Source organism: Varanus komodoensis, unplaced genomic scaffold (assembly GCF_004798865.1).
Source record: "Varanus komodoensis strain SLA01 unplaced genomic scaffold, ASM479886v1 scaffold50, whole genome shotgun sequence".
NCBI lineage: Eukaryota > Metazoa > Chordata > Lepidosauria > Squamata > Varanidae > Varanus > Varanus komodoensis.
In genome coordinates, this window is record NW_025336088.1 from 3,770,680 (window position 1) to 3,785,936 (window position 15,257).

The following is a 15,257-nucleotide window of genomic DNA, read 5'->3' on the forward strand; positions in this document are numbered from 1 at the left end:
TTCTAATTATTGTAACTCCTTTATCCATTTTAAATCAAAACAAAGAGAGGAGAAATTAATCAAAAATCAAAATCAAAGCTACATGTTTAAGATAGATTAAGTGGAGTTGCAATGGAGTTCTAATTACGGAACTAGGAAACGTTCTACAATAACTGGTGTAATCTGGATTCACAAATTAGGAATTTAAAATATTGCCCAATTATACGGAAATTCCTCTATAAATACCCTTAATGGTTGAAGGAACCTTCACTGTCCCCTGGACAAAGCAGCCGCCAAATCTCTCTGGCTTCTATTCTTGTATTGAGGCAGCTTTAAAAAAACAAAACAAAAACCAACCAGTGGGAGGAGATTAGTTCCCGGCTCCTAAAAGAATGAACTCAGCATTAAGTAAGTAGAACTCAGTCACTTGCCTTTTAGCACCGCCTAATCCAGTCGATAGCTGGTAAGTTTTACACTGGATTTTTTTTTTTTTTTTTGGGTATCTCCTGCTAATTTTAGAACGAGTGCACACCTGGATTTCTTTAGATATTAGGAGAAGAGCTCTATTTGCCCCTATGTCATGCTGAAAGTTTATTTCATAAATAGGTGGCGGGGAGCAGAAAGGTAGGCAGACGTTGCAAGGTAAAAAGGACGGTTTTTTTCTCCTTCTCCCAACTCGTTTCAAACTGAGCAACAAAAAACCGGCTTTGTCGCGCAAAGGATAGCAAAGTCGAGAGAACTATCGCTTTTGGATGCTTTTAAGGATAAGGAATCTTGGGCTTGTTCGTTCGTTTAATATTTCTCGGCAAGGTGCTAGTCCCTGTGCGTCTGAAGGGGTGGGTGGGGAAAACGTTCTTGGTTGTGAATTCCCACCTTTTTCTATACTTCATGGACACCGCGGGGCAGAAAGTAAAGTGTGCCCCTTCGGGGACCACCTATTGGATTTGATTTCTCAAAGCAAAGGGTTCAGGGGCGCTTTTTCAGCCCGATCCGGGGCGCGTCCATGCGGAAAGAAGCGCAGAGAAGTTTTCCCAGTCAGCCGGGAACTCAAGCTGACTTGCGCAAAGCAAGCCAAAGACGAGATAAACCAGCTAAGCTCTGGGGTGTATTGCCTCTATTTCCCCTGAAGGACCCGATGCAGGTCTACTTGGAGGCAAGCCTCACGGGGTCCAGCGAGGCTTGCGCCCGGGTGTTTCTGCCGATCGTTTCCGCGCGCTGCATCAAGACAAGAATTGCTACTGTGGAATGGCTTTGCTATGATTCATATAAACTAGTCGAACAGAAAGAAAAGCACTTTTTCCAGAATAACTGTAAATTTGCACAGGAAAAACGCAAGAAAAATGCATTCGTGCCAAATTACTGCATGGTATCGTTTGTGTTAATTTGTAAATATTTAAAATATAGCCATTTTTGTACCCCTGCTTTGGACGTTCTTTTGAAAGATCCAAAAAATGGAAGTGGGCCAGCCCCCTCCTCCCTTGATTTCTGACGGTTGATACCTACCTGCCCAGGTCTCGAAATGCCTTGGCTTTTTCACATACCTTCAGACCGGGTGTTCTGCCTTTGGAAAGTCTGTTTCCTTGTTGCCTGAAGGGGAAGCTACTGGAGGGGCACCTCGGCTTCTTCATCTACATGAGCCCAAGGGGTGGCGGGAGGCTGTCCAGTTTAAATGTGGGGGGGGAGGGATACGCCTGAGTCCCTCTTTCTTCCCTCCTGAGCACGGGAGTTTCGAATCCCTTTCCCACACATCCAAACCCAAGTTAATTCCACTAGATACTGGATCCTGACAGAAAAGGGCCATCCTCCAAACCAAGGTCTTTGTTACTGTTATGGGTTTGCCTCACTCCTGACTAGTGGCTTATTTATTTATTCATTAAATGTCTACCCCATCCATTAAACAAGATGACTCTCTGGGAGGCTTTAACCAGTAGCAAATCCATAGCTTCTCCATTATTTTTCGCTGTATTTCTATTCCATCCTATCATAAAGCTTCCTGGTGGTTTACACCAGCAATTAAAATACAAAAAGAACTGAAGATAAAAACAGTAAATCATGAACAATTTGAAAATTTAAAAACCAGATTTAAAACTGAGTTTCACAACTACAGTAGCATAACCTGGTGCATTAGCAAGATTGCTTCTTCCATTTTCTGTGTGAGTATTACAGGATCCACTATGTGAATCTCCAGCCTTCGCAGGGTTTCCTCTCTGCCTTTCTATATGTTCCTATATGTTTCATTACATAACACAAGGCAGCAGAGTCATATAGTGCAGAACAAAAAATGCATTAAGCTTCTGCAGAAATATTGGTGCTGCCTAGGAAAATACCAGACTTCTTCACTCTAAAAAAGGCCCCAAAAATGGTGGAAAACTCAGGAGAGGCTCTAGAGTGTGATAACATGGTGAAAAGTTCCCACAAACTTCTGTGAGTGAGGGACAACAACCACACAATAAATGTAAAGAAGCCCAGTGACTTATGCAGAAGTGCTCTCCAAAAAAACATCTAATATTTACCCCTGAAAAGATTGTGTGGCCGCTTTGTTTTAGAGAGTTAAATGTCTCCAGTCTTTACGCAGAAAAAAATGTTTTGGCTAGTGGACAACATAAGTGTTCTTCAAACTTGTAATTCCCGATCACCAGATGGAAAATTCTCTATTAAATATAATAGAGAAAAGACAATGACCTGAAAAGTTCTCTTGGGCGGGGGCAATCCATTCCTTTGCCGAGCTGGCCATCAGTCTCGTCTGTACACTATCTTGTCTCCTGCAACTTAGAATTATTTATTTGTTTTTCGATTTATACCCTGCCTTTTTCCTACAAAGGGCTCAAGGCAGCTTACATCTCCTCCTCCATCTTATCCCCACAACAACAACCCTGTGATGTAGTTTTGGCTGAGAGTCTGTGACTGGCCCAGTCGGCTCCATGGCCGAGCGGGGACTAGAACCCAGATCATCTGAGTCCCAGTTCCATGCTCTTAACCACGACACCACACTGGCTCTGTCTTTCTGTCTTTCAAGATTTAAATTACTGTCTTTCAAAATTCAGCTTTGGTTCAATATAGACCTTGAGGAATGTGACACAGGGCAACTGGATATTTAGAAGGGAGATTAGTACTTCTGATCACAATGGAAAGTGGTGATCCTTATGCAGAGTCAAATCTGGTGGGTCAGGACAGGGTGGAATCCAAAGAAGCAAGGCTGGAGAACCTCATTCAGCTGCCAGGCTGATTTCAATTTCAGAGAAGCAGCTGGGAGGTGCCTTCCAGTGGTAGGTGGAACAAAAGGAGAAGAGGTAGGGACAAAAATACAAAATATGCCTGGACATTATAATTTAAAGGTCTTATCACCAGCAATCAAGCCTTAAAGGCATTGATACTCACTAGGACAGAGTGCAGGGAAAGACTACAGGAGATCTCAGAAGGTCAGATTTGGCTCCCCAGACTTAAAGTTCTCCATCTCTAATGTAAAGGGAGGTGCTATAAGGTAACAGCCTGCAGCAAGGTAGCACTTATTAAAGTGGAAGTGGAAGTCTGACAAATTTGAGCCACAGGCTGCAAAAACTATAAATTTTCCATCAAAATCAGTATATCAGCTCTTAGTATAACTAATTCTGGATCCAGCTTGCACCTTGTAAAGCTTTCCCTTAAAAGGAAAAAAGAGAAATAACATAAAATAAACGTAATAATAAGTAGAACTTTCCTGCGGTTGCACCTAATAGTCAGCCAGCCAGCTGTTTTTAAAATTTTGGCTTGATTTTTTCCCCTTAAGGTCTCTGTTCTCCCTCTCCCTTCCCAGGTGGCATTCTTTCTCTGATCAGTGTTGCATTGTGGTCGAGATTGTGCTCAGCTGTACCCCTGGCAGAATTTTCTGGAGATCCGGGATTCCAGGAGTTTATCAGGAAAAACCGGGAATTTGTTTACAAGATAAAGAGTGATGTCACTGCACTGAAGAATCTTGTGGTGAGTTGCAGGCAAAGGAACAAATTGGAAGAGGAATGCTAGTGAGAAGGGTATATGATTTGTCTAGTGCGATTCTCAGGCTGCAGTTTATATACGCTTAGAATAAGCTTTCCTGAACTTGCTTCTGAGTTAAACGTGCTGTGCTGAAACTCCCCAAAGTGGCCATGGGAGAAGGAATCACTGTCTACTGCTTTCCTGGAAGCAGCTTGTCCTAGTGGTCAGTGCTGGCTGACCTGCTGGATCCCTTCAATATTACAAGGAATAAAATAGAATAAAATATATTTCTGGCAGGTGTGACATTCTCTGGACACCCAGCCTTCTGATTGTGGTGAAGCTTTAACTCTGTCTGACTTGCCCTTATTCCCATCAAAGTTAAGTTCAGGTTTTTTTTAAATGAAAGCATTTCTTTGTGCTGCCCTTCAATCTCCCAAATGCTTCAAGATATCTCACAGAGCCACAAAACACGTGAAAGTTGCTAAAATAACACAGCAGAGCACCAAAGTAATAAAAAGTGATGAACACAGCATCTAGATGACATGTTGAAAGCATTTGATGTTCTTCCAGTGTTGGGTGAGCCTCCACAGAAAAGATGTCTCCTATCCAGGCACAATAGGAAAGGAATTTTGAGTCACTACCTGCCTAACTCAAATGGCAGTGGGATTTGGAGAAGGACCTATGACTAATATGAAGGTGATTAGCAGGTCTTGAGATTTTGAAAGTGAGCACCAACATTTCAAAGTCTGCTTAATTGGACCAGTGTGCTGTTCAAGATTAAGCATGGACAGGTTATCTTTATTCAGGAGGGTCATAACTGACATGCTAGTCTCAGCTTAGGGATCAAAAAAGCCCCACAGTCCCACTCTATGATACAGTACTTAGATCTCTCAGCACACACATCTGATCCTGAGTTGCAGGGGTGGGGGGGAGTGTAATCACATCCAAAATTTATTGAGAATTTCCTCCCCAGGCAGAAGAAGCTCCTGTTAATACAGCAGCCATTCCTATTGGAATCAAGGTTCTGTTTTTGATCCCAGTTCCCATTCAGCACTTCTCTTGTAAGCTTAAGTGGACTAGAACCCTTTTCACCAGATAGATGCCAGGTGGATGTCCTGGTGAGATGGGCTCTGGTGCATAAATGCCAGAATACATTCTTGGTCTTTCTAGCACTACAAGACTCTTCAGGTTGAACCCAACTTGAGTTGTACTTGGCGAAGATTCACTGAAATCAGTAAGCCTCATTGATTTCAATGTCGTTACTCTTAGTATAACTCCATCTGAATCCCACCCTCTGTTTTTCTGTAGGAGACCAGTAAATACATCTGATCTTTAAAACATGTGAAGTAGATCTCAAATAATAAATGTCAGTTAGAGATAATTCTGATATAAGGCTGGTATTGGATAGACTAAGACTGAGAACCATCCCAAAAAACTCCAGTTACTGAAGTTATTCTGCCCTGACATAATAAGGAAGAAAACTATTATTGCCTAATATGTCATGGCCCTAACCTAAAATAACTCATCCCTTTAAAGCTGAAGCCTTGGATAAACAAAATAGTTGGCAAGACCTTCTGACCAGGGACTCCCTTGCCAGAATTTCTTATAAATTACTGCTTGTTCCTCCAAGACGTCTTAACCCCATACAGAGTGGGTCTTTCCTAGCAGTCAGTGAACTCAGTCCATTCCCTGTTCTGAATCTGGTCTCATATTTCCCAGCCTTGGCAAGGTTGTGCCAACCAACTCAGTGCCAAAAGAGGGAAGATGTGTTCGTCAGAGCTTTGCAAATTTGCTTGCGTCCTCCTTTGCTTCCTCTTGGTGTCCAGCTTGAGCAGATCTGTCAACTTAAAACAGTGCATTTTGTTCTGCTCCTACCCATGCTTAATTTAAACGCGAAGAACAACTACATTGCAGTGCAAGCCAATAGATGCTACTTATTTGCAGTCCTTGAACTATTAGCCTGGGCTATGTGGGTCATTCAGGGCAAGGTGCAGAGGCAATGGGTAAGTACAGGTACATTGTAATGCAGGAAGAGGTTGCGTAAGGAAATATTTATCCATGTGAGACTTAAAAATCTGACTTGTTTTGATGGAAGGGCTCTGCTCACAGAAGGGGCCTCTGCCTGATTTGGGGGATCTCCCTCTCACACCAGAGCTCCCCCCTGTTTCAGAAGCTGGAGAGGTGTTACGGCAGGAGCAAACGGGAAAGTTTGCTTCTGCTAGCGCTTTGGCACATGCCTTAATCCAGATTCAATTATTCATTGTCCTGGCTCTCCAAATTCAGGAGTCAGAAAGCTAAATCTTGAATCTGAGATAAATCACACTGCATCAACTTGCACTTTTTTCTTTCTTTTTTTTAGTATGGCATGGTTCAGATATTGGACATTAAGAAAGCAAGGATAGTACTAAACCAATGGGGAAAGTGTTGTTTCCCACCAGTTTTGGTGGCTTACATTAAGATTGCCCAACTTAAAGTAATGCTTCTTGTCATAAGGATTAGGAAATTAGTTTGCTTGTTAAGGAGTAGTGGATCTCAGTAAATTCTCCACCGGCAGCCATTACACATTTTTTGGTGCCCCTGAAGAGAGCTACTTCTCACAATCTCCCCTTTTACAGTTGTTTTCCAAACTATTCCATACACAGAACTCGGTCTCTTGGTCGACTCACCTATCAACCCCTTGTCCCTGTGAAGGGAGTTAAATAATTCTGTGGGTTGCAGGTGAGGGAATAGAATCTAGGAAGGGGAAAGGGTCTGCGTTAGCCGAAAAAGCTGTCCTGCTATCTCAGAGCTTGCCTAGCCATCTTCATACTAGCACAATGGTGTCTTAAAATAGTGGAAATATGCAATGTTGGGACGGGGGAGGGGATTTGTGAATTGCTGCTGAGGGGTGATAAGTAAAGTGCATATGCTGCACCAAGGATATTTGACTTAACATTTCCCCTCCTCTTCCGCACCTGCAGCACAAAGATTTCAAGCTTGGCAGTGATGATGAGCTGTCGATGGTACAGGGAATCTTGGGCATCAACCAAGTGGATCACTCTCACTGCCCGAAAAACCCCTGTGACACAGTGAGTAGCAGCCACAATCCGCTTATGCCAGAGGTGCCAAACTTCAGGTCCAGAGCCAGCTCTGCGATTCCGGGGGTAGCCATTCGCCCATAGCATGGTTTCCCCTAGCCAATGGGTTGCTGATTTCTCAGCTCATGCAACATTTTTTCTTGTCCTAAAAGGCTGAAAGGATTCTCCTGAGGCTTAGTTACTAAGAGCCCTGAGCTACAACCTGCTGCTACTTTCCTTCCCACCCCCATTTTTCTTTGGCCCTGCCTAAAGACCAACTCAAATATAAAATTTCTCCCCCAGACTGAAAGAGTGCAAAACTGCACTCCTGATTTGCACACGGAAATTATTTTTCCCCCCATTACTGCAAAGGTTTCAGGTATTGTTTTACAAGGTGAAAGACTCTTCAGCTACTAGTGTAGCAGCTGTTTTCAAATAGGACAGGTACAAGATGAAAAATCCACAGGAGAAAAGCAAGGCTAGGCTCAGTCCAGGGACCGCGTACACCTGCCGATTCCAGAGCCATGGCCTTTGGACCTGCAAACTACAGAAACTCTCTGGCCAGACTCTTCTCTTTTTCAGCTCCTTCCCAAGTTAAGTTTGATGCTCAGCATGCAGGAGAATGTGGCCTGAACATTATATTCAGTTGACCAGCCTTGCTCATTTGGCAGGTACCTTTTCGCTAAAAACATGTTGCTGGACTGGGAACCCAGTAGATCCAGGTCCTAATCCATGCTTGGCCATGGGGCTCACTGGGCAACTTGGGCCGGTCACTCTAAGTCTAAGCTACCTTGCAGGGTTTTGAGGACAAAATGAAGCTAGATACACTGCCCTGGGTTCCTCACAGGAGGAAGAGCGTGGGATATAAATGGAATGTTGTTACAACAACAACAACATACGCCAAACCCTAGAAAATGGAGGAGATCTCCCTCAGAAACAGCTGTGGTATTGCCAGTGGCCATTCTGGTTATTTTTCTCTATTGCTCATCATTTAAAACCTGCTTGTGGCCATGGGCTGAGGCAGCCACTCACTTGGTATGACAAGCCAGTCCTCCCCACCCACTGTCCTTTGGCAGGACCCCCTTGCCGTTGAAACAAACAGCATGTTTGGGGTGCTTTTAAAACTGCTCTGAGCTTCACCAGCCAAATCCCACTTGCCTCTCCACACAGAGGTCATTCACTCGCAAGTGTTCATACCACAGGGACAGCCACCCGTTTGCCACACAGGCCAAGAAATCACACTCGGCAGTTGTGAATCAGCTGCTTCCCTGATTTTGCAATCCTGCCTCAGCATTTTTTAAAGTTAAGCAATGAGTTAGCAAAATAAGGGGGAAAGAATTTGGATGGATTAAGTTAGGCATGTAAACAGCAGGGCTTTGTCATGAGATATGCCCAGATATGCCTGGTTCTGGTTAAAAACAAAACTGCTCCAGATTCATCTAGCACAAACAAATAAATTGTAGCCTCCCTATTTCCAAAGAGATAATTATGATTATTGGTCTTCTGACCCCCTTAAAGCATTGGTGAATTTAGGGAAATTTAGCTTTGATGGTTTGACAGTCAAGATCTAGTAAGGCAGCCCTGCAGCTTCTGGGAGCCCTCATTCTGGTCAGGGAGGGAGGCCCTTGACCTCTGCCCCAGTCTCCTGCTCTGATGACCCCAGTGCTTTAAAGAGTATTATGGGATACGCTTTTATGAGCCAGAGCCCACTGGATGCATTTGACGAAGCAAGCTCTGAAGTCTTGCTACACTGATCAACATTTTAGGTTGCTCAATTATAAACCTGCTTGTCAACTGGGAGCAACTTTTTAACTTTTAGGGAAGCTGACACAGTCATGACCCTTTAAAAAGTACTTCCACGAGTTGTCAGTGGTAGGATCCATTGCCCTAGTCAGGTGTTTGAGGGAACACCTGAAGACTTAACCTAAAGAGGGATGCACACACAACCCTTCCTCGCTTGCCTTCAGGCCACTGGTGTTCAGCGCTTCGGTCCAAAGGGAGCTTCTAAGTTGTCATGCTTGCCTGAATGATTCCTGCAATCATTAAAGCCCAATTTGAAACCATGGGCTGAATGAAGCAAGGTATGAAGTGGGGCCAGAGTTGGTAGGGACTTGCCCATCTCTCTCCACCCCCAGCCCTCACAGAGTTGCTTGGTCACTTGAAAGGGCTTCTCACAGGAGGTAGGCCCAGTGTAACATACACTCACTGGTTCTGAAGAACTAGTTTTACTCCTATGCATGTTTAATTAAATTTGTAAGGTAAAATCCTGGCTGTCAGTAAATTAAAACTACTCCCCCTTACTTTGAGATTTGTAAAAGATGTTGGAGCCATCTCCTCATTCCAGAGGCTAGCCATAAAAAGGGGTGGTGAACAAGACGCCGTGCTTGTTCAATATTGCCTCTTGTGTCTCTTGGCCCATTCCTAGGACTTGAATGAGCTCTGAGGCTGAGCCTTATTTTAAATTGTTTTTTGGGAATCTGGGAGGCCTTATTTCCAGGGTAAGTTCGACTATGCCATCAGCAGCATGGTATTGCAGTCTCTTGTACTCAGCTTCTCAAGAAGAGAGAAATATTGCAAAATAGTTAAATAAATGCAGCTGATAAGAACGAGGAAAGAAATTCCACTGTGTGCATTTTTCCCAGCAAATATTTCCTGACCCAGCTACTAACTGACAGACTATAATGTGGGTACAGGTCACTTGAGCAGAGCCCCGTGCTAATTCATGGATGCTGTAAAGTTTCTCTCTGTGTCATTAAAGGGCCTTGTCTCCTAAGGGCACCCCTATTTGTAAAAAGGGAAGTATGGAGAGGAGAACATTGATACCATAAAAAAGCTCACACCGAAAGATTATAGGGGCAGCTGGAGGGGAAGCACTTGCGGGCAAAAAGGAAGCTAACCCCGAGGGACCAGATGCAACAGCGATCAGCAGGGTGGTCTTATTTCAGCAAGTGCTCACGGATAACAGGGCGATGAGGCAGATCCAGCCAAAGAGTCAAACATAACACCTCTAGATGTCAGTCACCCACACCTTTCCCTCTTCTGTTGTATCTGTTTTTTATGAAATATTGTTTTGGCTACTTCTGAGGAAACGCCTTTCCTCACTCCATATGATCTCAATTCTTCAGTCATCATCTGTCAACTTGAGACCCAGTGTGGTGTAGTGGTTAAGAGCGTGGGACTGGGACTCAGACAATCTGGGTTCTAGTCCCCGCTCAGCCATGGAGCCAACTGGGTGACTTTGGGCCAGCCACAGACCCTCAGCCCAACCTACCTCACAGGGTTGTTGTGGGGACAAGATGGAGGAGGAGATGTAAGCTGCCTCGAGCCCTTTGTAGGAAAAAGGCAGGCTATAAATCAATCAATCAATCAATAAATATTTCTGGCCCATTCTCTGGCAGGAACAGAAGGGAAGCGGAGTTGTTCGTTGATTTTTGTTCTTCCCCATGTCTCCCAAACTCAGTTCCTTAATCCCAAATGGATGAGTCTCTTCCAATATTTCATCCTAGATCATCTGCTTGTCCCTTAACTCTGTCTAGTGTGTGCAACCCAACTTCAAAAAAACCCTGATTTCCAGCCTGAATAATCTCTCAACAGGAGAAGGCAATATAGGTGCCTGTGAGATCTAGCTAGAAAAAACCTCGAATCTTTCTTCCTTCCATTTTTAAAACTCTCTCTGTCTCTCTTTCTCTGCAGGAAGGCTGCTTCAACCAAATACAGACAGGCCTCCACACCTACCATGCCTACCTCTCTTACATTGCCCAGATCTTACCAAGTTATGCTGGCCAGGTGGCTGCTCTCCAGCTGGAAAACACAAACCTCTCCTCCAACATCCAACTGCAGGTGAGAAGCTGGCCTACAACTTGCTCACAGGAGGTGTAACTGTGGTGGAGAGAATCTGAATGGGGGGGCTGAAAGTCTGGAGAGAGCAATCTGGGGAGGGGCTTTTTCTTAAGGCATCTTGTTAAGAGCAGACTTAAGTATACCTATAAGACAGGAGTATACCTATGCCAAGTTACACGTGAGCATGTATTTCAAAATCACAAGAAACCTGTGGGTCAAAAAAACAGGATGCAAATGGAAAAGCAGAATAAAATAAATACTTCAGGCTTGGCTTGCCTTTGGTGGCAGCAATGCTAGCTGCAGTACTTTCCCCTAAAGGAGAAGTCCCATAAAGTTAATCTAGCATGAGGGTAAGAACAAAGTGCAACCAATTCCTTTGTATTCCAGCTCCCTCTCACTGCTAAAATAATCAGTGGGATCATTCCTTTTGTTTTCATATAACTTGATCATAGTGTCACCCAGTCAAAAGAGGTGCCAAATAATTTGATTCCAAAACAATCCATGAAGAAGTATTAAAAGAAAAAAGCCATTTCATGATTAATTTGGGTTAACAAATAAGGTTTGGCTGCAATCCTATGCCCTGTTTCCTTGCAATGCCCAGAATGGGGTGTGGCAGAGCAATCTATGCTGCTGCCACACCTTGAAACCGGTCTTTTATTTAGATAGGCATTTTCAGCCATCTAGATAGAGCTCCAGAGAGTCAAGGAAGCTGGGATGTTAAAAGGAATTCTGTGGCCCCAGCCTTTTCCCCTCCCTGCCTGCCCAGCATGTCCCCATTTTCCCCTTCCAGGTCCCAGTTCCTACTACTACTATTGCTATGCTATGCAATAGCTGAAGCTATCCATTACAACTTTGGGAGGCAACTGGCTAGATTCTTTCTGTACCAGCCACTACTGGGGTGCTTAGAGCTTTAATGGAACTCTCCATGGTGCCGAACGCCACCCCCAAAGTAGGTTGACCACCATAGAGTACCCTGGATAATTCCCATAAAGCTCAGAATAAAAACTGCATTGGAGTGATATAGAAACCATCAGCCTCTGCTGAATTTTATTATAGACAAATCAAATATCAAGGAAGATAGGACAGCCCTGCCTTCTGCCCAGCTCCAAACTGAAAGAGCAGGAAAGAATTCCTTTTATCAGCGCTGGTGACACAGGGAAGAGAGATAACAATCCCCCTGGGAAGCCTTTTTTTTTTTAAGGTCACAAACATAAACTACCAATAAACTCAGCATGGAATGAAATAATCACAACTGTCTATTCTTTTAGAATTCAAAGCAATCAGTTTTATTCTGAGGCTTAAAGTGTCTGTGCCTCTGGCAAACAAGTTCCTCTGGCAAACAAGTTCCTCTGGCAAACAAGTTGCTCTGGCAAACAAGTTCCAATTAATCAGAATGCACTCAAGAATATATCAGGAATGGCTATTAGCCAGAATTGCTGTTGATGTTTTACTATCCATATTGAATATGGACTTATAATTTGCTTAGTTGGTTGTCTCCTGGTTAAGGGATAACTGATGTAGTAGTCTTATATAAAAAAAAATCAAAAATCAAAATGCATCCTAGGCCATTTTAGAGGAAAGCTATTTGGCCTGGAATTTTCCCACTCCAACTTTCTTATTGTAATCAGTTGGGTAGCAAAGTGTTTCTTATTTAGCATTCCATCTGTTTATAGAAATGAATCAGTTTATTTATTTATTAACGATATTTATATCCCATCCTTTACAAAATGTCCCAGGATGGGTTTAGTCATACTTGAAGTAAACCAACTGAAATTGGAACTTAAGGTGAAATCACATTAATTAAAATCAGCCAATGTGTAAGGCTGAGTCCGGACCGACAATTGCCTTCCTTCCATAGAAACCTCGGTTCTCTACTGCCCAGTGGCTTCCTCTCCTGAGCTAAGATTCACAGATATATGATTTCATTTTCTTAGAATAGAAGACCAATATTTATTTATCAGTCTTCAAAGGTTCTGCGACCAAGTGATATGGTAGTTTGGGAAAGGGGTTAAGTTAAACCCTCCTTAGACTGCCATTATTAACATGCATTTCTTTTTTCTTTTCCTCCTGCACCTGCAACCTCAGATGGAAGAAAGTGGGATGTCTACTGTTACCTACCCACAAGCAGAAAACCAACTTTCCTTTCCAGAGACTCAGAGAGTGATGGGAAGCTATCTTGTCCTTCGTAATCTCCAGAAATTCATGGAAATGACTTTCCGGGCACTAAGACACTGTAGTGCATAGAAAGAAGAGCAGCATGGAAGATTCTCTGACAAGGATGTGCCCTGTGCCCCCTATGAGGGCATTAAGTTTGTCCTCTAAGATTACTGATGGAACTGTTTCAATACTTACTATTTATTTTTAATATTTTAGTATTTTAATGTTTTATATATTTTACATATTTATAAGGAATGCCTTGTTGAAAGTCACTTATAATAAAATCCTTAAAAGCATAGTAGTGGCATGTAATCTCCCCCTTCCCCAAAGAGCTGGATAAAAGTGACAGTTTTTTAATTTTGTGGTGCTGCCACAACAGGAAATATTTTGGATGAAACTCTTGTCACTTACTAATCTAGCGTCCCTAATCTCAGCCAAATGTGAATATGGAAGCTTACCCCCAAATTGTAAGCTTCCTCCAAATGCATATTGCCAACTTCCATTAACTTGGAGAAAAAGTTCAGTGCACAAAACCAAACTTCCTAGGATTTTCTGAAAGTGATGTCCATTTTGCAACTGGCTTCAGAGCCATTCTGCCCCCAACTTAGTTGACTCCAAGTTCTGATCCCCTTTCTCTGCCCCTTCACAGTCACCATAGGTATGGGTTCAGATGGTACTTTCAGCCCAGGGTAGCTACACAGCCATGATAAGCTTAAAGTATCTTGGGGAACCCAGCTGTGCCCACCAAAGAAGAGGCGGGAGATCTACAGAAGGCATCTCTCTTTCCTCTTCCTCTTCCAGTCCTCCCAGCACTGAGGGGAGCAGGGAGAACAGTTGCTGAAAGCAGCCATCCCCCTCCCTGCTCTTGCTGACAGTAGGAGAGCAGGATTGCTTGTTCTGGAAGGGGGAAAGTTTAGGGGTTGCTTAATGGAAGGCTCAGAAGCCCTGCCCAAGGCGGCCCATTCCTTCCTGCTGTTTCAGCAGCAGCAGTGGTAGCAATTTGAAGGTACCCCTGTTTATTATTGTTTTATTTATTATTGTATTATTATTTATTGGGCTTATTTGACCTTTACAACTTGGATTTTCTTTTGGAACAAGGTTATTTAATATTTATTCCACCAATGCTATCAGTATGCAGGTGTGATAGACAGTGGGGTCCCTCCAAGCATGCTACAAACACTTGTGCCCTTGTTCTGGGCACATATATTGCGATGTAAGCAAAGATACATTTCTGTTTAATACTGACATGCCAGAGTTCTGGCATGACCCAACTGCAGGGAGGTAAACAAGAGCGCTGGGCAGTTCCTGCCTCCAGAGATCTATTGGGCAGCCTCTTATCCATGATACAAATATGAAATGCTTAATGCAGAGCTGGATCCAGATTTAGTGGCACTTGAACGGGATTTAAGCAAGTCATGATTAACTTAAGTCCCACTGCTTTCCCTGGGTTGGCTTTAAGGATGACCAACTCTAGGTCGGTTCCAGCCCTCTGAATTCTGGTGTTCAGAGCCAGCTCAAGTCATGAGGAGGCCCTGGGCAAACAGCCCCTTTTTCTCTGTTGCAGGACCATGCCAAGTTTACACAGCCAGGGAGCAGGGCCTCCTCCATCCCGAATGAATGCTTGGAGCTTGCTGGCCACTTTCTCACGAGGGTTTCTTCTTACAGAGCTTTTCAAGTGAACAATTGTTTATATGTGAATAGGCAGGGATATTCTGTATCAAGGAGCTGCATTTTACACAAACTTGCAGAAATGACTGGGATATGTAATCTAAGTGAACAATTGAATCCAGATGGCTGTGCAGTGCAATCCCTGATATTGTGCTTCCTGGACTTGTGCTGAGGCAGAAAGTGTATGTTTTACAAATGGGACTGATTATGTATTACTGAAGAATCCTTCTTAGTTGAAATTGTTTAGCAATTGGCAAAGATTGCTTGTAAAGAGACTGTTATTACTTGATGTTGACATATTTTAATAATTACACACTATGTTTGTATATTACTGTCTCTATCTGCTTTTTGTGTGTTACTATGTCCACATGGGAACACATGCCTGGGAAAGTCCCTGAATAACCAGAGGGGAGGCAGGATGTGCGGCACGAGGGTGGCCATGTGTAGGGGGAGGCACGGCACGCAGATGGCAACAAGTCTGCTGGGGAAAAGAGGAGCTCAGGCACCGCACACCAGTTCCCCCTTCTGGCTCTTCCTCCAGTCCGCTGGTTCCCGGCTGCATTACCTGCTTGCCCTCAAGCCTTGTGTTGCTTCTACTGAATACCA

The 15,257-nt window shown here is 43.6% G+C and overlaps 1 protein-coding gene across 1 annotated transcript; it reads left to right on the plus strand.

The window, feature by feature from the left end:
• The first annotated feature begins 254 nt into the window (after positions 1–254).
• On the plus strand, positions 255–14,979 carry CSF3 (colony stimulating factor 3). The gene is made up of 5 exons (XM_044447197.1): positions 255–387; positions 3,773–3,936; positions 6,891–6,998; positions 10,680–10,826; positions 12,912–14,979. The coding sequence occupies exons 1-5, from the start codon at positions 372–374 to the stop codon at positions 13,068–13,070; spliced, it is 594 nt and encodes a 197-aa protein (XP_044303132.1). The 5' UTR covers positions 255–371; the 3' UTR covers positions 13,071–14,979.
• Positions 14,980–15,257: the final 278 nt, after the last annotated feature.

Bases quoted from the DNA above. Each gene is read 5' to 3' on its own strand.
- CSF3 (XM_044447197.1), top strand. The intron at 6,999-10,679 runs GTGAGTAGCAGC...CTTTCTCTGCAG, and splicing joins CGAAAAACCCCTGTGACACA to GAAGGCTGCTTCAACCAAAT. The intron at 10,827-12,911 runs GTGAGAAGCTGG...CTGCAACCTCAG, and splicing joins CCTCCAACATCCAACTGCAG to ATGGAAGAAAGTGGGATGTC.